This window comes from Mirounga angustirostris, unplaced genomic scaffold (genome assembly GCF_029215605.1).
Source record: "Mirounga angustirostris isolate CCGP_5_RB_7025 unplaced genomic scaffold, mMirAng1.0.hap1 SCAF_6, whole genome shotgun sequence".
NCBI lineage: Eukaryota > Metazoa > Chordata > Mammalia > Carnivora > Phocidae > Mirounga > Mirounga angustirostris.
This window is the reverse complement of record NW_026991714.1, coordinates 50,061,007-50,081,825: the sequence shown is the minus strand read 5'-3', so window position 1 is coordinate 50,081,825 and position 20,819 is coordinate 50,061,007. Positions and strand designations below refer to the sequence as shown.

Genomic DNA, 20,819 nt, shown 5'->3' with positions numbered 1-20,819 from the left:
GAGTCTACAGGACAAATACGTAAACAAATATGTGAGCACTCGTGACAGCAGGTGATACGTGCTTCAGAAGATGCAGGGACACAGACAATGGAAGCCACTTGAAGGAGCAGGGGCTGGCCTGGGAGAACAAGGGAGGGCTTGTCATAGCTGTGGATGCTTGAGCTGAGACCTGGAAGTACTGTCATAGCAGGGGTATGCCGTTGGCAGAAATGTAGGAGAGGCCATTTCTGCGAGAGAGAGTGACAAGTCTGAAGGGCCAGATGCATGACAGAAAATGTGTTGTGTTTAAGGAGGTTAAAATTTGGAGGATAGAATATAAAGCATATACAAACCTAACCATGTAAGTGAGGACCAAATTGGACAATGAATTGCCCTTATAACGATATGCTAAGGACTCTAGATTGTATTTAACAGATTCTGCAGAGCTACTGAATTGCCCTGCTGCAGCAGGACCTGATGTCCGTATCGGACAGAAAACTGACTGGTCTCACAGGAAAACCAGTAAGAGGCTACTGTAACAAGAAGAGGGTGGCCTGCTATTACAGTGGATGACTGTGATGGGGGTACAATCACAGGAGGATGGATTCAAAGTATTTGTAGTCCCCGGTGATGATAGATAGATGTTAGGGAGTGACAAGAAAAGTCAGGGAAGCATACTTGGCCTCCAGCTTGGGCAACTTGGTAGAAAAGAATCCCATTCACCGAGACTGAAGCACAATGGTAACTGTTTGGGGTGGAAGATGTTGGGTTGGAGACGTCTGGTGGGTTATATAGTTTGACCTATTTGTTTCTAGACTGTTTCTAATCACTAGATTGAAATTTGGCATTATAGATGATCTAGCCCAACAGAAGGAGGCCAAGAGTGGTTAGAAAATTGGCCCCAGACCTACTAGAGGGGTAGAGATAAGAACACACACCGAGTTTACTGGTGTCGTGACTTAGTACCCCTCTTTGTTTGCTTTTTCACTCCATATCTGCATTCTTTGTGAGAAAGGGAAAATTAGAAGGAAAAGCAGAGGAACAGAGAGAATGAACAGAGAAGACAGACTATGTCTAAGGAATGAGAGAGAAGAAACATGGGATGGTGATGGAAGCACCTTGGGCCACCTTGTCTACGTGTTCAGAAATTACAATATTCAAATACGGCCAGATGGACGATCTCTCCCAACCCCTCTCTTAAAACCAGTGCAGGAAGACAGGGAAGGGCCAAGGTCTGGCAAGTAGGAGATCCAGAGAGGGAGATGCTAAAGACACAAATTCCTTCAGCTTCCCCATTTTACCCACGACGCCCCTGCAGGATGCTGGGAGTCTTTGTCCTCCTTTCCCACCCAGCTCTTCCCTACTCTGCAGCTTCTCGTGCCTTGTCCCATAGGATGGTGCTATGAGTGTATTCCCTGACTCTGCTGGTCCAGGCCAAGTGCTCAGGAGCTCTTGGGGCACCAGCTGCAGCAGTCTTGGGTGCTCCCAGAAGACAAAGTGGGGCAGGTAAAGGCACTGGATTAAAGCCACCGCAGCTTTGGGTCTCCATGGTGACATCAATCCGTCCTTGTCATCCTTGCAAGCCACCCTTCCATGGTCTCTTCTCCCCAGCTCTTCTTCCCCAGTCACTTCATCAGAATGAAGAGGAATTCATAGGCCAAAGGAACCACTTATCCTTTTGTTCCTGTGAGGAATGTTGCTTTGAACTATCATTGGCAAGAGCAGCATACACGTGCAAAATCCCTCCTTGCTGGCGGAGCATCACCTATGAAACAACTGTGATGCACCAGGTGTCCCTTAAAGGGGAAAGAGAAAGCAATCATCACCCTACCTGGAGGAACACAGCTCTCAGGCAGGTGAGGAGCTCTCTGCTCTGACTCTACTATGGTCTGGTCCCTCAAGGTCACCTTTGCCTGTAGCATCAGAAGCCCCACACCCTGAGCTTTTGTGTTTTTATTCTTGTCATTGTCATCATCGTTGCTGTTGTGTGTGTTGTGACCCACTCTGTTCTTTCTGTCTTTGAGGAGATCAGAGAGCTAGGGAATGAGCTAAGCCACTGTCTCTGCCACAGTTCTCCAGCTTATCCCTTTGGGTCCATTCATTTTCTCGTAGCACCTTTGGAAAGGGAGCCACACAGGGAAAGGAGGGGTGCTTGGGACACGTCATGACCTAGCAGTATAATATAAGGCAAAAGATTTGCTTGGATGTGGGGTTTTGTGGTCTTTGTTCTTAGAGTCAGAGCCATGGGCATGACACCATCCCCTCCAGGCTAAGACCAGACCCTTCCCTTGGAACCTATGCCTGACACACTCCTAGCCTCGCTGCAGCCAATCCAGGCTTGGGATCTGTTAGGGGAGCCAGCCTTCCTTCCATAACTATCCCCTGAGTCTTTCTGAACAATGACTTTGGTGACTATGAATGCCATACCTCCTGATCTACCTACCTTCTTCTTCCCAGCCCTTGTTGCTCAAGAATCTACACAAATGCTGAGTTGTGACTCTTGAGTCATTACCATGGGTGTTGTGGATGCACTGATTTGACTTAATATGCAAACATGCAAATCTAAGCAAATTATGTGCCTGGATTAGCTAAACAAAAAGTCTCAGTATCCCTATTCTAGCACGGAACTCAACTACACCCTGTCACCACACCCCCACTCCGGCCATTTGGAAAGCCATCTGTTGTTGCTGATGCTTCCCTGAGTCCCAAGCCTCTTACCCTCTGTGTCTGGTTGTTGGTCACCAGTTCATAGATGGGGGCTGCTCTGGTCACCTCCAGTAGAACTGGCTCAGCAGGAGTGTCAGGGCTGGATGTCACATGACACAGGGGGCAGGATGAGGGGCATCGTCCTTTGCTCTGGCATTCCATGCGGACTCCAGCTGCCATGCGCTTGGTGCCAGTCTCTGACAGGCTGGCGATGTATTCTGGGAACGTGAGCACCTTGGGGTCTCTTTCCCGCTCCTCCGACTCGTCAGATGGGGAGTTGCCTGCCAGACACAAAATGAAAAAGAGCAATGAGGCAATGAGGCAAAAGAGCAAGGTCTTGCATGATCTCGTGGCCCCTGAGTGCTGGAGTCAAATCCCAGGAATTTGACTCCAGCACTCAGGAATTGTGCTTCCAGATGTGAGATCAGGTTGTTTCCTTTTGGAGAACCCTCAGCTCCACCGATCCTCTCAGAAGGATGCATCTGCAGTGTCTGCAGGATCTATGACTATCGTCAATAATCCCAACAGTAACAACAGTAACAACAGTGATTACCCCAGGACTCAGTTTCTTCATCCATAAAATGAAGATATTCCTTGTACCTACCTCTAGCATTGTGCGATGAATAAAAGGCAACATGTTTTTAAAGTACATAACACAGTGACTAGTGCATGTCCAACCATCATCATAAGAGTTTAATCATAACTATAGGTAAGATTTACCTGAACTATGAAGTGAGATCTGTCCCGGACCTCTTTTAACACTTACAAGAACTCTCTGCATGGAGTTCTACCATTGCACCCACCTTATGGATGAGGAAAGTGAGGCCAAGAGCCTCAAGATCACACAGCTAGTATGTTGTAAGTGCTGGGGTTTGAATCAAATTTTGTCGGATTCCAAAGCCTTTAAGTCATTGGGAAGGAAGAGGACTTTTCTGCTTTATTATTCATCAATGCACGGAAGATGGGAGGGAGTTTGGGCACTCCAAAGAGATGGATTTATAACGTCCTTGATTGGTGAGTGAAAAGTAGTTAGAGAAATTCTTGGTTTATTTTTGGTGACAAAGATGAGAAATGCCTACCTGAAAATAAGTAATACTTTGTTCCCTGTGGAAGAAAACACGGCTTGATATTTGTCTTCCAAGCCTTCATGATTTCCCATTTAACTTATTCATGCTAGATGAAGTTGGAAGTACAGTCCACTGACCAAAAGCCCTTGGGCTCCGCAAGAGATCCCAGACCCTTCGTGACACAGCTACAGGCCCAAACAGGAAACAATTTCGTGGAGACCACTGGGCTTCTAGAAATAAAGGGCAGATACAGAACACTCGTTCCGGTCATCCTGAACCGCACAGGAATGTGGTACTTGATGGGCCAGATCTTTGGGGGAAATGGCTGGAAGGGTTTGCAAAGGGGTTTCAGAAGGTGACTGAGAGCTACAACTCACTGCCTTTCTAACAGGGTTCTCTCTTGTGGGGTCCAGGGAGTTCTCTGCCCTCCTCCCTTGTGTTTGCCATGTAATATGAGCCCATTTGCAAACATCATGAGACATTTCAACACTGTTGTTTCCCAGATGAATATCCTCAGTGTGCGGATGAGGCATCTTCCATCCAGAAGCTCCACTGACATGGGACTCAGTGACTATAAATGTGAGATATAATTTATTTCACATTTGCAATTTGTTTAATAACAAACCCAGAGTTGAACTGAAGCCTTTCGTAGGTTATAAGAACTGCATAACTGCACACACCAAAGCAAAGAATGGTGTTATCAAACAGGGAGGCCCAGGAGCCCACACCAGCCAGCCCCAGAGTCACTCAGAGCCACATGTAAATCTTGATTGATATTCAGGTTTAGGCACCTCAGTCAAGCCCGTGGCTGGGAATATTTGTAAAGTGAGCACAACCTAGCAGGACTCTCCTCACCTAGCCCCTGGCCAGGCCTCAGCCTTCTTCAACAGCTAATATGAACCAGGTAGAGATAAGTGAAGTGAATGAGGTCTTGGATTCTTGAAATGATTTCTAGAAAAACAGGCCGCCTTTCATTCACTGGGAAAGTGAATGAAATTAAAAAAAAATCAGAAAAGACACAGTGTTTCTTTTCAAGATAAAGTTTAAAAAATTTTGCTATGCAAAAAAAAAAATGCCAGAGAGCTTGACGGTCTCTTGGAGGACCAGGGGCATTTCATCAACCCACAGCCCTCCTTGTTGAGAAAGGATTCAACAGGGGCTGGGAAAGAGTTCCCACGAAATGACCACTAGATGGGGATATCAAGTCTAAAATGCTCTTCTGTGAGAGGAAATAATCTGTGATGAATTCTGTGGGGCCACTTTGGCACCACGGAAAAACTTGTGGAAAAGTAACACCTGGCTACTTAACAAAGTTTGTTGTGGTACCATTTTTTTCAATGAAATAGTTAAAAATTAATGAGTAACATAATTCCATAAAATGTATCCCTAGGAGAAACATACACAGCGAGAGACAGAAGTAACTGAGAGACAGAAAATTAAAATCCTCCTGAATATCCTTCACATGGAGTAAAATTTACTTCAAGGGGGAAATAATCTGCCACCACATTCCTTTTCTCTCACCTTTAATCCCCAAATACCCAGGAACTCCGCCGCCTCCTCCCCCACCACACACCCCATACACATCCCTCTGTAGGCCAGGGGCCCTTTTATTACTTGGGATGCACCGTTCTGACAGACAGATGCGGCCACTAGAGGGCACTGCATCCCCAAACACAGTGGAGCTGAGCCCACCTCCCTGCCCTCCCGCGCTCCCTCATTAAGGCTTGTAATTGCTGTAAACATTTGAGGGGCTGTTCCCTGGCGGCTGTCTTCTGACTATCCCCATTAAAATCAAGATTTAGCGAATCCCGCTCAATATCCTCCAGCCCCGGATAGGTGCAAGGTTAGGGAGAAGAGAGGCGTGGGGAGGAGGATGCAAAAGAAATGGTGGCAGACCTCCAAACTCTTGTTTTAATCCAGAATCCTGTTTTCCTTCTCCTGAAAATATTCAGGTCCTTAGAAAGCGGGCCTGCTGAAGGCCGCTGCAGTCCCCTCATCATGCAGGACGGAGCTGTCTAGAGAGGAGCTGGATTTATACCGAGGTAATGAGCAGGGAACTCCCAAAGCCATCTATTCAGGCTCCAGCAAAGAATAGAGATGTGTCTGTGAGAGAGATTTTTCAAAGAGGAAATGCCTTTTCCATGTGCAGTTTAAGACACAATTGGGAAATACCCCTTAAAATGATGGAGTCCGATGGTGAAAGCTCAGATAAATCTCCCTTTGCCCAAAGAGAGCACCTATAACCATCATGTCTGTGGCAAGTGAAAGAGTAGTCCAAATCCTAAAATCTTCAGGAGAGTCTGATCTTTGACATTTGCTTTTAACTCCCCCTCAGTGTTGGGGTAGGCAGTAGAGAGGTCAATGTGTGGAAAGTCACAGGAGGAGACCCCACCTTATTTCCTTATGGTTCAATGGCTCCCCCCATCCACTGACCACACAGGATTACAGTCCGTAGGTTCTTCTTGCCTCTTCTGCCCTCTAGATCCTGAGTGGAAACGCTCTAGCGCTTTAAGACACTACACTGTCTTTTAATAACATGAATATATGATTTCAACAAATTATAGGGTCTCTGGACATAAGAAAGAAGCTAGAGCTAAAGTCTTAAAAGATTATAATAGGCAAAGGTGCCTTCTGATCCAGAACACCCAGGTGTGGCCCCCTCTGATTCCTATTTGCAGAATTCATCTAATTGCTCTCAGGGAGGCTTTGGAGTCCAGCCATGACACTTAGCTTTCTTATAAGTAGAAGAACAGCCAACCTGGAATGTAGTTAACAACCCCAAAACTGCAAAGCATTTTGCAAATACAGTTTGCTATAAATAAATGCCATTTGCTTTAGGCTAAATCTGTATCCTACAGCACACAGTGGATGAATTTCCCCAATAGAATATTGTGGAATGAGAATATTGGCATCCTCAACGTTCAGAATCTCATTGTGGATGTGCCCATGGCCTTAGGCATGTACATCCTGACCCACCTAGACTCAGGAACAATACGAGGATGATAAAAGTGACTGACCCATCCTCACACAGGGTCTGCTTTGCTGGTAGGAACCGACAGGTCATGGAGGTGGATGAGTCGTTATGAAGGAAATTGGTACGATTCCTGTAGGATTCTGGGACTGCTTAAGACTCTCTCTCCTGAGTTGGTGCCCAAAGCAATGAGATGTTAATGACATCACAGCTAGAACTACAGAGGTAGTTCATTAGGCGGCAAAGAAATCAAATGCAAACTAATTAGATCCCAGCTCTCGGAGATAGCTTAGGATCTGCGAGAAAGAAAGCTTGACATGGGGCAAATGAAGCACAGCCATGGCTAACTGTGCCCTGGAGCCCACCGACACCCTGCCCTCCATCGCCTCCCCAGCCTACTCCTGTTCACATAGGGTGTCCTGGAGTTATCTGAATTCACATTTCCATCTATGCACTCCGGCTCGGATCGGTCTCTTAGGATGTTCGGTCATGTCCTTGGACAGAGAGGTTTAAGTCACCCTGGATGACTTGAACTTAACTCCTAGACTTGCCATAAGACAGTCTCTGAGACCTGAATAAAGTACAATGTGATGGATTAATAATCAGGTGAAAGAGGAGACGGCATAAGCTGGCCACTTCTCTCTACTCCTCTGTATGAGACAATGAGTGCTTGGGGCCAGTAACTGTGCCTTTAGCTTGGAAACTCCTTTACCTAGTTCAAGTGTATCCATAGCCATCATCTCTCTACCTGTCTTTCTCTCTCTGTATGTGTGTGTGTGTGTGTGTATATATATATATATATATATATATATATATATATATGTTTCTCTCTCTGTATGTGTGTGTATATATATACGAAGGGTAAAGGGGGTGAATATAATAACTCATGATCATAGATTTAAAATTTAAACACAAGTCAAACAAATACAACCAAGGCATTTGTAAACAGTTAGCCCCTTGCTAAAGCTTTAAACAATCAAGCGGCAAGAACGAAGCATTATTCCAACAACAGCCAACTCTCTTGTCTCTCGCCAGGACCTCTCCCATGAGTATAGCAGAGCCTCATTAGTAGCTTGCTTGGAAATCCACCTGAATGTCCAAGGGGCACCTCAAACTCAACGTGTCCCCAACTGCTGTGGTCATTCCACACTGTCCCCAGCAACCTGCTCCTCGCTCGAAGGTGTTAGCTCAGCAAACCGCGCTGGCTTCCTCGTTGCTCAACATGGAAGTCTCGGCTTCCTTGTTGGTTCTCCCTTGCCCTTCCAACCAATCGCCCAGTCTTCACACCCTTTGCCTCCCTGAACCATCCACTCCTCTTCTCGCCCACGGCTGCCCCGATGCCACAGCGGCTTATGGGGTGAAGTGTGAGTCACTCTGCCTGGGATTGATTTTTGACCTTCTCACTTGCAAGCTGTACGATTTGGGGTCAGTTTCTTAACTTTGCTGTGCCTGGGCTTTCTCATATATAAAAAGGAGATAATAACCGAACTGATTTAGTAAAGCTGTGGTAAAGATGAACTGACATAATCCATGAAGAGAGTTTCGTGGTGCCTGGGATGGACTGAGCACTCTCTGAAATTAATTCTTCTCACAATGCCTTGTCTTCTTGCCTACCCCGCCCACCAGCCACACCATCAGATGGGCTCCCTGGGGCCAGACTGTGTCTTGTTCTTCCAGTGTCATAGCCCACAGCGCCTAACAAGTAGCTAATGCATTCGGCAATTCATTAAGCAAATATTTATTGAATGCCTATAAATGTTTGTCGAATTAATAAATCATTCATAATGATTTGTATACAAAGTGATGAGGTACTAATGAGACAGGCTGGGTTTCAATTCATTTCCCTCCTTGCTGTCCTGGGTTCTTTGGAGATTTTTCTAGTTTTCTCCTAAAAAGAGGAACAGCAATCCAGAGCAAGTTCCCCTCCCGTCAGGTACAAATGTGACTTGGCCTGAGATTATCCAGCTGCAAAGATTTGAAGAAATACTGCAGAAATACATCTTGCAAATTGTGTGAAACACACACAGGCATCCCAAAGTTACTGATGGGCATGAAGTTATTTACGTTGGAGCTGAAGGACTTAAGCTTCAGAAAAGGGGCAGCCAATTGTGGCTCCGAGGAGCAGACGGTGGTTCTCCTGTGACGAATCAACGTGGGGAAGCTGTAGCCACCAATGGCAGAGGGCCTCAAGGGTCTGATTGGTGTCCTGAGCCACGGGCACCAAACAGCAGCTGAGGCGGAAGGCACATTGCTGTGGGGGCGTGGCCAGCGCTGAGAGCTGAGTGACAGCCCTGGTACCAGGATTCAGCGCAGCGTATCCCACTTCCCCAGCAAAAAAAGACAGTGCTTGTAACAGCAAGAGTCGGGGGACACTCTGGACCCTGAGAACAGTCCTAAGGATGAAACGTGAAACCCTCTGTCTTCTGCAGTTTTCCTACTTAACCCCAGCTCAGCCTGAACACTGGAGCCCACCCGAGTTTCCAGCCACACATTCATCACTACCCATTAGCTCAGAGGAAGCACATCTTTGGGGATGTGCTTTTGGGATTCAATACTAGAAAACCACTGGTTCGCGATTGTCCAGCACGTTCAGAAACAGTTCCAGCTCCATAGGGTTTATATTCCTGTCCTTTCCTACAAATGAATTCACAATTTTTTTTTTAGAAATCCTTTTGTCAGGATATATTCTTTACTTCTGGTTCTAAAATTAAAGTTTCTGAAACTTCAGAATTAGTTCTTTGGTATTTCTTGAGGAAGTTTCTGGAAATAGCAAATGGTCTTTGTTATAAGGATGAGCAACATCTCTGGGTGTGGTGAGGTCCAGTGTAAGTAATTAGCAGTCATCAAATATCCACTGGGCACCTTAGCAAAGCACCATTAGCTGGGAGGTTGAAGAAAAGGTGTCTTCTGGAAAATTGAATTTTTTGTTTAATTGATACTTAGCCAGAAAATGCTTACTTTTCCTCCAATTCTTGTTGACATTTTTCTTCTCTAAAAATGCAGTTTTCCAATTTTCTGCCTGCCTCGTGAAACATTGTCTACCATACAGAATTAAACCTTTCCCCAAGGCACCTCCAGGTGATAATTTTGTTCATCAATTATGACTATGCAGATTTGGAAGCTGTAGGAGACAGAAATAAAACGGTATATATACCCCAGAAGGCTTTTAAAAATTGATTGATAACATAAGGTTACATTTTCTTGAGATTGCCCCTCCCCCCTTAATGAGCCTGTCAAACAAATAATCGCCTGGTTGAGGTTCCTGGCTAATTAAGTTCATGTGAAACTGAAGTTTTGGTGTGGGCGTAGTGCTTTGTCTTTGCCAAAAGTCGTTAGTCCTCTTTGGCACGGGAACAGTTAACTGAGTAATAAACTGACCAAACCTCTGACCAGAACTCACCAAAGCCTCTGTCAGCCTCTTTTTTGGTCAGTAATAGTGACGGTCCATTTAGGAGAGGTTGGGCCCAAAAAATGACATAGCAGCATCTGCCAAGGGATTAATAAAAACACAAAGATAGGGCGCCTGGGTGGCTCAGTTGGTTAAGCGACTGCCTTCGGCTCAGGTCATGATCCTGGAGTCCCTGGATCGAGTCCCGCATCGGGCTCCCTGCTCGGCAGGGGGTCTGCTTCTCCCTCTGACCCTCCCCCCTCTCATGTGCTCTCTGTCTCTCTCATTCTCTCTGTCTCAAATAAATAAATAAAATCTTTAGAAAAAAAAAAAAAAAAAAAAAAAAAAACACAAAGATAGTCTTTGCCTAGCAGTGACTCCCACTGCACCCCTTTTCATCTTAAACTTCATGCAAAGAGGGGAAAATGAAGATAGCTCGGTGAACCACCGAGATGCCTGGAGACCTGTCTCTACACAGCCCATGTGTCTCAAAAGGATCAAAAATAAAATCCAAGAATTCCTAGGAAGCCCTAAAGCTTTGACTTCAGAAATGAGCCCTTCTAATCAGCTAGACTGCTAGTCCCCAGTGGGCAAGGAGCTGCCTTACATTTTGCTGGACTGTGGTGGTTCTTACCCCATGCCTGGCACTTGGTAAGTGTTCAACAAATATATGGGGATGGCAAGAAGCAGAGGGATTTTAGCTCTCTCTGGTCTTTTATTGCCTGCAACTCCTCAAGTCTGCACCCTAAAGCCTCATTAGGATTCACCATAAGGGCCAGGCCAGGAAACCTGAGGTGGCGGGGTGGGGGTGGGGGTGATCTGGAAGCATTTACTAAGTGCACACATGTGCTTGGTATGGGAGACGGGGCTGGTACCACTGTTCCCCTCACATACCCAAAGAGTCTGTCTTTCTCTCTTCCCTGCTTCCGTCCTTCCCTAGACGTTCACCAAGTGCCTCTCTGCTCCTGTCACCCCAACTAGAAGTAATTCCACTGGTGCTTGGAGCCCGTGTCCAGAGGAGCGCCCAGCACCCGTGTCAGACAGGGTCTGGTTTTATGTCTTGTCTGCCCCATGCACCTCCAGGATGGGGCCTTACTCACCAGTGTGTCCCTAGAGCCCAGCACCTGGCACCCCGTAGGTGTTCTCTTGGCCTTGGCTGGAGTGTCATAAACGTAGGGGTACATGGTCCAACACTCCCCTTCTGTAATGGGGACATGATTCCATTTTTTTTTCATTTGCCTCTTACAGTCCCGTTCTTTATTCGCCAAAACGTCATTTGTGCGACTCTGAGCAGTTTACCCTAGGCTTTTGTTCTTATCAAGTCCTCCCCCTTCATTTCCTAGGGCTGCCAAAACAAGTCAGCACCCACGGGGTGGCTTCCAGCAACAACAATCTACTCCTCCAGCTTTGGAGGCAGAAAGTCCAATGTCAAGGTGTCGGCAGGGCCACGCTCCCTCTGCGGGCTCTCGGGAAGAACCTTCCTCGCCTCTTCCACCTTCTAGTGGCTCGGGGCATTTCCTGGAGACTCTTGGCTTGGAGCTGCGTTGTTGCAGTCCTGGCCTCAGTTGCTATGTGGCCTTCTCCTGGATGTCCAAATCTCTCTCTCCCTTCTGAGGACACCAGTTAATTGGATTTGGGGTCCACCCTAAGTCCAAGGTAACCTCATTTTTGTTATATCGGCAGAGAACCTATTTCCAAATAAGATCACATCCTGAGGTTCCAGGTGGGCAAGAATTTTAGGGGGACACCACTCGACCCACTGCAATGTCCATGGCCTTTAGCATTGTGACATCACCTGCTGAGCCCTCCCTTGACCCACTGCCAGTGACGATCCATTTGCTGGCCACTCGGGAGCTGGCCATTCACCCACTGGACTTCGTCCCAGGGCACCAGGCAACGGGAAGAGGGAAGAAGTTTCCAGCTCCCTCAGCGTCCCGAGGCCCCGCTGCAGCTGTGTGCAGCTTCTTGTCAACATCAAAATAAACCCGACATAGAGATTCAGAGTCACAGCCTTCCGGATGTGCAGAGCTGCATGGGATTATCCCTGCTGATTTGCCAGACAGAGTGGCATGGGGAGGGAGGGGGAGGACCAGGCTTAGAGAGAGGTGAAAATGAGGAACACCTGCAGGATGGCTCTTTGCAAATCTCCATTAGCAGAGAGACCACATGAGTGAGTGGGCACACTCAGCGGGCTCCAGCAAAAAGCCTCCCAAGCACTTGTCTGGAGACTAAGGCTTCCCCCCCGACCCCCCCGCCAGTCTTGTGTTTCCTGTCTGGGAAGCGGAGCTGAGAAGCCAATTGTGCATCTCAGACCACTCAAGAGCAGAAGGCTCCCCCCTCTCTGGGGTCCTCCCCTAGAAGGAGCCAGGATCGCTCAGGGGAGTAGCCCAGGCACAAGGAGAGGAGGAAGCTGGACCAGAGAGAAACCGAGAGCTCTCGGCCCCAGCGTGGGCCTCTGCTAATGTTGAGGGCTCCACTGGGGGCCTCTCGGAGCTTCTAGTCGGATTCAGAATGGAATTAATGATGCTTCCCTCTATTTACCAGGCAGCATTATTTCCCAGCCACGGGGTGCCCATGAGTCCCCTTAGCTTCGCCAGAACCATCCCCTCAGGGACACTCTCTGACTCCTTCTACCTTTTCCTCCATTTACTCCATCTCCTGCCCCATATGCTCCTACTCAGGCTGAGCTCACCATCTCTTTCCTTTCTGGCTTCAAACTTGGACAAGACAAGCATGATCGAGAGAAACTCCTTGGCAATTCTGAAATGGGTAGAATGGACATGTGGCCAGCATTTGCCTTGGCTCCACATGACAAGAGCCTGGCTGTGCACATGTGTGTGTGTGTGTGAGGATGGCCAGGATGCAGACATGAGTTACACACAGGTGGGAGCCTCTTGGGGCTTACGTGGCCCCACAGTGAGAGATTCAGTGCCTTGCTGAGACACTGTGGAGTCTGGCCTATAAATAGCTTTAACTACCAAATGGTCTAGAAATTTTTAATAAAAATATTATTCAATAATAATACTACTCCAACCAGCAAGGGAATGTTGTAACGGTCTCCATTTTCCTCTTGATACTCATCTAGCTTCTGCTTTTCAAATGGATTTGGATGTTAAATCCTTTTGCTGCCCTGACCAATTTGTTCTGCAAATTAACTGTATATGACAGAACTTAAAGTCCGTTACCACTTAGCTTTGCCTCACTGAAATTTATGCTGCTCCCCTGCCCATTAGAGCCACCCGCTCAAATGGACTGTGGCTCCTGGTGGTGATTTGGATTCTGCTGAAGTCCCTCTCCTCTTGGTCCTCATCTCTTGAGTTTAAAATGTGCTGAGTGGACCAGGCCCTTTTCACCTCTCGCTGACCTGCGCTCTATTCTCAGACACTGTGGTCTCTGCAGCTGCCCATCCAGCCTTAATCGAACTCTCCTTATGAGATGTGGTTTCACCCAGAGCTGCAACCCACACTGGTCTGTGAGGGAGCCTCCGTGGCTCAGCCTGGCTGCAAGTGGTGGAAAGAGCCAGATGCATGGGCAAGCAAGGGTTACAAGATGAAGGGGCAATGCGTGGCATGTGGATGTAATCTCAGATTGTGTTTGAGAGAGTGTGGTGACCAAAGCAAGGGACAGAAACGGCGCCATGTCAAGCCACACAAGTTGGCTCACTTCTGGGTGACACGAGTGGAGAGACACTCTTGCACTCAGGAGGGCAGTCAGGATCCCAGGGCACGTGGACACGGTGTCATATCAACAACTGGGGGAGTCTGGAATGGATACAAGAAGACCTGGAAACAGGCTTGGGAGTTCTCTCGCCATATATTTGAAGGGATGTCACACGAAGTGGGATCACATGAATTTCTGTACATTTCAGAAGGCACAATTAAGATCCAAGGGAGGAAATGAGAGGGAATGAGTTTACTGAATCACAAATTTTCATTGGGTGCCTACTGTATGTCAGGCAGAGCACTCAGCGCTAATGTACACAGCTACGTCTTTTTATAAGCTCATTTTTCCATGTGTGAGGTAGGGGACTGGGTCGAAAAGTAGACACTGATAGGATGAGGAGTGATATTAGAGGTATCAGAGATGGGCTCTGGGTACACCCACGAGGGAGTTTGAAATCCACTTTGTGGGGCTGGGGGCGACTGAAGGAAGACTCTTGATTCCTTCAGGGACAAGTTTTGTAAGAACCTACAACTGATACAAAGTAAGATGGGCAGCCTTGGAGATGGTGGGCTCTGAGCTAGCAGAAATGTTCCCGTGGAAGCAAGACGGCCACTGTCAGGGACATCCCAGCAGGGGGAATGCTTCAGAAGGGCTCGAGTCCCCTCTAATAGCCAACTGTTAAACTTTAATTATTCTGCAACCTGATATTCTGTGTCTTCCGCTAAGTCAGTGGAATAGCAGGGCTAGGGATGTGCATTTCATCAGGCACACCAAATGATTCTGACTGCGGATAACATGGCAGTCTTCAGATGACACGTTGGGATTCACCACCCTAAACAGGAACAATTTATTTTACAAATATTGTCAGAACACTTCTTACAAATTCTTCAAGTCACCCTAATATGTAAAAGACATAAGAGTGGGGAATAGACTCCTAGGCATGTGGCATCATTATTGTTTGGTAAAAATAAACAACTCTATTATTTATGGAGCCATTCAACCATCTACTCAGAGCCCCAGGGCACAAAGGAGCCTAATTTGAAAACTACTGATTCAGACTCCGAAGACATTGGCCTGAGCTGTTCCAGAAGTAACCAAGCGTGCTCCCCAGCCGAGAGGACTGCGTGCTGACCCTGAGAAGGAGAATGCCCCCAGCAGCAGAGTCTATCATGGACCATCTATAGACTCTGCTTCCTGGATTTTGTCAGACAAAAAGCACTGTGTGGTCAGTCCTACATAGGCAGTAATGATGAAAGTCAGAAAACTTTTACACTCGACCAAGAATGGATCTATTCGATCATGCGCATTCATCTCATAAAGAAAGGACTTGATGGAAATGTGACAAGAAGGCAACACCCCTGGAGACAATTCTGTTCAGGCGGACAATCAAGTGAGGGGCAGATGTGGAAGCCAGGTCTAAGGCTCTCTTTCAGACAATGAGTACAGAGGTGTGTGCATATTAACACTTTCCATTATGAACTCCTCTCATTCAAATATCATAAAGAGAATGTTATCATTACGTTCAACCAAGGTGATGCTGTGATTTTACCTTACTTCCCTGCGTATGTATAGCAATAGTAGATATTAAAACAATTACAAGTATATAGGGGTGCCTGGATGGCTCAGTCGTTAAGCGTCTGCCCTCGGCTCAGGTCATGATCTCAGGGTCCTGGGATTGAGCCCCGCATCAGGCTCCCTGCTCGGTGGGAAGCTTGCTTCTTCTCCTTCCCCCACTCCCCCCTGCTTGTGTTCCTGCTCTTACCGTCTTTCTCTCTCTCTCTGTCAAATAAATAAAATCGTAAAACAAAAACAAAAAAAAACTATTATAAGTATTAAAATGACCAGTGCAGTTCCTGAATAGGTGGCTGCCAAGGAAGAAAGAGGCTTTCATGTAGCAGGGCCCAGCTGTCATCACCTGTATAGATGGCTATCGTGTCACTTTGGGTTTTTTGTTTGTTTTTTGAGAGAGAGAGAGAGCATGGGGGGGGGGGGCGCAGGTGCAGAGGGAGAAGGAAAGAGAGAATCCTAGGCAGGCTCCTTGCCCAGCACAGAGCCCGAAGCGGGCCTCGATCTCAAGGCCCTGAGATCATGACCTGAGTCAAAATCAAGAGTTGGATGCTTAAGCGACTGAGCCACCCAGGTGCCCCCATCCTGTCACTTTGGCCATTAAAGCCCCTGACACCAGAGTCTCCCTTAGAGCCTACTGCTTTCTTATGCACACACTCAGTTTTGTGACTTTAGTAGAGAAACTAACGGGTGATAGAGAACAGCCGCTAACAGCCCGCCCGCCCAACAACAGCCACGGCGCCAACAGAAGCTTCCAGACCTAACAGTGTGTGAAGACATGCTCTAGGAGGAAGCCCGTCTCTGGGACTTTTGATATGGGACCATTGAAAGCAGAAAAGCAGATGTCTGCTCTTGAAAAAGAAGGAAGGCCAGAGAAGCGTGCAGCAGGCCCATGTGGGTCCCAGGCCTAGACAGACGCTGTCAGTGTATCACGTCCCAGGCCACTACCTCAGCTGGCAGAGACTGTCTTCACCCAGAATTCCTTTCCTTGTGAGAGGAGGCCGTGAGGCCTGGGTTCAACTTCAGAGCTCTGGGACATATTGGGAGATGCTTAAACTCTTTGGGCTAGTTTCCTCATGTGTTAAATCGGTTAACATAACTTATCGCAAAGGATGATTCTGAGAGTTAAACGGGATAATACACGTGAAACTGTTAGCCCAGCTTCCAGTATCTCAGCTCTCAGTGGTCCCCATTGTTCACTGTTACATTCCCATCACCCAGCACAGTCTTGGCGCCCAGGAGGTGCTCGATCCATACAAAATTAATGACAAACAAACACACGAACACAGATACTCAAAAACAAAACAAGGATCTTCATGAGCCAGAGACAGAACAAGAACACACAGTAGTAAGTGAGGACTAAACGTACAGGCTTTGGGTCTGCAGGAATTAACCCACCAAGGTTGCCAGGAGGTCAGTTCCTCTATGGTTAAGGGATCAGAAGTCTCCCCCATTGTGGGGAAACAAAACTAGGATTGAGGAAGGGCTCCACTGAGGAAGGCACGCCTGAGTCCAGGCCTCTGCCTGCCGGAGACGGCAGGGGGGAGTGGAGCGGGAATGTGGCTGACCCACTGGCTTCAGCACTAGAGCCACAGAGTCCCTGATAGTCCCATGCGATGAGAGAGGGGGAAGGAAAAGACGATGCTAAATTCACAATTAGTTTGCGACAACGTGCTTCCATGGATAGCTTTGATGCATGAAAATCGATCCAAAGACGTGGATGGTTTGCCTGATGGTGGCCTCTCAGGCATCCTTGTTGGTAGCATGGTTGTTCAGAGCAACATGGTCTCTATGGTCCCAAGGTGACCCTCAAGGCTGGCAACCCAACTCTCCAGCAGTTGGGTGATCTTTTCATTAATATTAGGGGACAAATGGGTAGGAAAGATGCTGTTGACCATGCTGAGCTTTAACTAGTTCAAGTAAAAATGCTACACTAGTGGAATAAAATTCAATTTTGATCCCCCAGTCCAACCTTTCTGGTTACAAAGTATTTCTCCCTGAAATGCAACACTGCTTGGGTTGTACTCGAAAGGGCGGGTGGTATATATAAATGGCAGCCTTTAAGGACCTTCATTCCACGTCTTGAATAACGATTTACAATACTTAGGGTTTAGTACTAAGAGAGTGCTAGGATTTCTAGATTCTTTTTTTATTTTCACAGAAAAGAGAAAAAGCAAATCCCTCCTAGGTATCAGCAAGACCTGCTATAAGGGAAAGATATCCAAGGGTATCTTTCCCTTATATCAATCCGGAATCAAAAACCCACTGAGAAATACAGAAAATAAGCCACTCGAGATATATTAAGTCATGAATCCTATCTTTTTCTAAAGCTTGTAGCTATAGGATCTTGGATTTAATTTTCATTCCTATGGTAACAAGTCTACTGGAGGACAATTCAATCTAATGTCAAATAAAGCCACACAACGGAATGGATGTCTGCCCCTGTGTGCATGTGTATGTGCGTGCACACAGCCCTAACAAAACACAAATCTTCCCCCAGTGCCAGGAACTTAAGCGATGTCAAGGAAGCTGGGAAAAAGGGACTCCTTTCAAATGGTTGATAAGAAAATTCATCATTAATATTTCTGCCCTGAGGCAATCCAACTGTACTTTCAGAAACAGTAGAAGGAATGTTGTCAATAGCAACCAATGCTGAAATTTTGTGTGTATAGAGGTGAGTACTCATCTCAAGGTTGCTAGCTTTATTTATTTATTATTTTGAGTACAAATCTTTTTAGATCCTTCTTGTGCTTCTGTCTTCAGCCTCTCAGGACTTTCTTTCCATCAAAAAGTTGGTTGACATCAAGCCTAAGTCAAAAGACCCAAACTGGAACTCACTTCAATTTGATAGAGCAAATACTAAGTTATTGAATGTTTATTTACAAGGGAATGTGCAGGTCTTTTGAATATAGCGAAATGAATTATGTGTAATCCCTACATTCAAAGGCTGTATTATCTTGTAGAGGAGATAAGACAGATATACGAAATTTAAGGGCCATTTTTTTTAAAGGATCAGGTAAGGACCAGATGATACCAAGATGATTAGACCAGGAAAGCTTTATTGAGGAGGGAGCTGCTGGGCGAGGCCATGAGGGATGAGAGCATCTTTTTTTAAATTTTTTAATAAAGATTTTATTTATTTATTTGTCAGAGAGAGAGAAAGCGCACAAGCCGGGGAAGCAGCAGAGGAAGAGGGAGAAGGAGGCTCCCCGCTGAGCAAGGAGTCTGATGCAGGGCTTGATCCCAGGACCCTGAGATCATGACCTGAGGTAAAGGCAGACGTTTAACCGACAGAGCCACCCAGGCGTCCCGGATGAGAGCACCCTTAATAACAACAGCTACCATTTATGGTAGGAGTTGGCAACTCTTTCTGTAAAGGGCCAAAGAGTAAATATTTTAAGCCCTGTGGCTCAAGCAATCTCTGAAGCAACTATTCAACTGTGCCTTTCTGGTGCAAAAGCGGCCAACGGGCATTGCCCTGTTCCGATAAAATGTTATTTATGGATACTGGAATTTAAATTTTATATAATTATCACATACCATAAAATGGCATTTTCCTTTTTATCCTTATTTTTCAATTATTTAAGGAGGCAGAAGCCATTCTCAGCTTGTGGGCCATGCAGACATAGATTTGCCAGTGGGTCAGAGTTGGCTGACCCCTGATCTCCTGAGTTCTCCCTAGAAATACAGTGCTTTATGATACGTGATCTCATCGAATTCTTACACCTGTTTTGTGGGGTAGATGTTATCAGTCCATTTCCCAGATATTGAAGTGGAGCTCAGAGGGCTTAGGTCATACCGATTTCAAAGACCCTGCTTTGAACCATTAGGCCACACGGCCTCCCAGGAATCATAAGGAGCTTATGGGAATGGTGGAGTTAATAGGTTTTCTTCAGCCAGAGGCATTCCAAAAATCTAAAAACTCTTTTAACAAATACAAGGGTTTGCTGTCAAGGCTGGCTCACAGTGAACTCATTTTAAGATCTTTGTTATTGTCATGTTCTCTCTCTTCACAAGTCATGCAGGGGGTGGATATAGTGTTTGATAACTTCTACTTTCCAGAATATAATATTCTCCTGTATTTGAAGGGAAAAGAACAGCCTTCCAGCATTTGTTCCAACCCCTGGACCCTCGCTTCCCCCATGGCTGCCCAGAGCCCGAAGGTGGAAGGTCTTGCTAGCCCCTGCAGGTAATGTGTATGCTTCAGTCATTCTCTCAAAGTTGCTAACTTCTCGGCTCACCATTCTGAGCAGCGATTCTCTCGCGCGTGGCTTCTCTACTCTCTTGTTTAACAGCGATTTAATGTGCTAGATAAGATGGAAGGAAAACAGGAGTTGCCATGTTCTCCCAGAACCTGTTAGGATGACATCAGGTGGTGGTCTCAAACCTTCTTTGATCACCTTCCTTCTCTGAAAGAGCCAAGTGTCCTTTACACTATCTGCAGATCATATTGGCTCGTTGGCTTCCAGATATGAAACCGACAGCTTCATGTGTCAGCATACATCTATTAAAGATATGTCATGTGCCCAGCATCGTGCTATGGACAGTGGAGAGCTCTAAAGTTTAAGATACTGACCTCCAGGAATTTGCATTCTGTTTGGGATAGCAAGGCTAACAAACATATAATAACAGTAATATTAATAATAGCTGTTCTTTATCAGACATCTTGGCACTTTACTAAACACTTTGTATATACTCTGTAAAAACAAATTCAAAGTTAGTAAAGAGAGTATTATTCAAAAGGATTATTGCAAGGTGGCTGGGGGGGGTGGATATTACTGTAATATGAAGAGGAATGGATTGTTACAATAGGGAGAATGCTCTGGTGAGGTCTGCAAGCAACTCAAGAGTAAGGCAAAAAGAGTTTTCCTTTTACATAAAGCACTAAACAAAGCTAGGAAGAACCAGGTGTGGGGAAGAAGTGTGAGGCCAGTGTATTCTCAGGAGGGGCAATATGCTCATTCAGGCAGATTGTGGGCCAAAGTTCAGGGGTATAACCAAAGCTCGATAAGCTAGCATTTTGTTCTGATCAATCACTGGGGACAAGCAGTTTCGGTAATCCATTATAGAGCAAAGAATGGGGATTTTAAGAGTCTGTATCCTTCTCATAAACAAAGGAGGCAACCATGAGTCTCATCATCATCTCATGGGGAAGGGTAGTTCTCTGTGGTAAGCCATATTCCAGAACATGAAGAATGACTGGATTTCTTCATGTCCAGGTAAGGTTCAACACTGTCAGTTCTTCCTATCGACCTTCGTGGTCGGTGCTGAAATTGTCCCTACCTTATCAATGACAGGCCTGAGCAACATAGAGGGAATTCACTTTGCCCCAGTCACAGAGCTCTAAGGGGAGGAGGTGAAATGTGTCCCTGGGACTGGCTGACTCCGGGTGCACCATCAATCCCACGTGGTGTGGTTGAGACAGTCAGCATTAGAGGAGTCTGGAGGGCCAGAGAAGTCTTGGAAGGCTTCCTGGAGG

The 20,819-nt window shown here is 46.4% G+C and overlaps 1 protein-coding gene across 2 annotated transcripts in view; it reads right to left on the bottom strand.

The window, feature by feature from the left end:
* The window catches only part of ASTN1 (astrotactin 1), a 292,194-nt gene that overhangs the window by 27,021 nt on the left and 244,354 nt on the right, over positions 1 to 20,819 (bottom strand). For both annotated transcript variants that reach the window (XM_064593527.1, XM_064593528.1), the window contains exon 17: positions 2,698 to 2,966. In XM_064593527.1, coding sequence (XP_064449597.1) covers positions 2,698 to 2,966 — 269 coding nt within the window. The remainder of the gene's footprint in view (positions 1 to 2,697; positions 2,967 to 20,819) is intronic.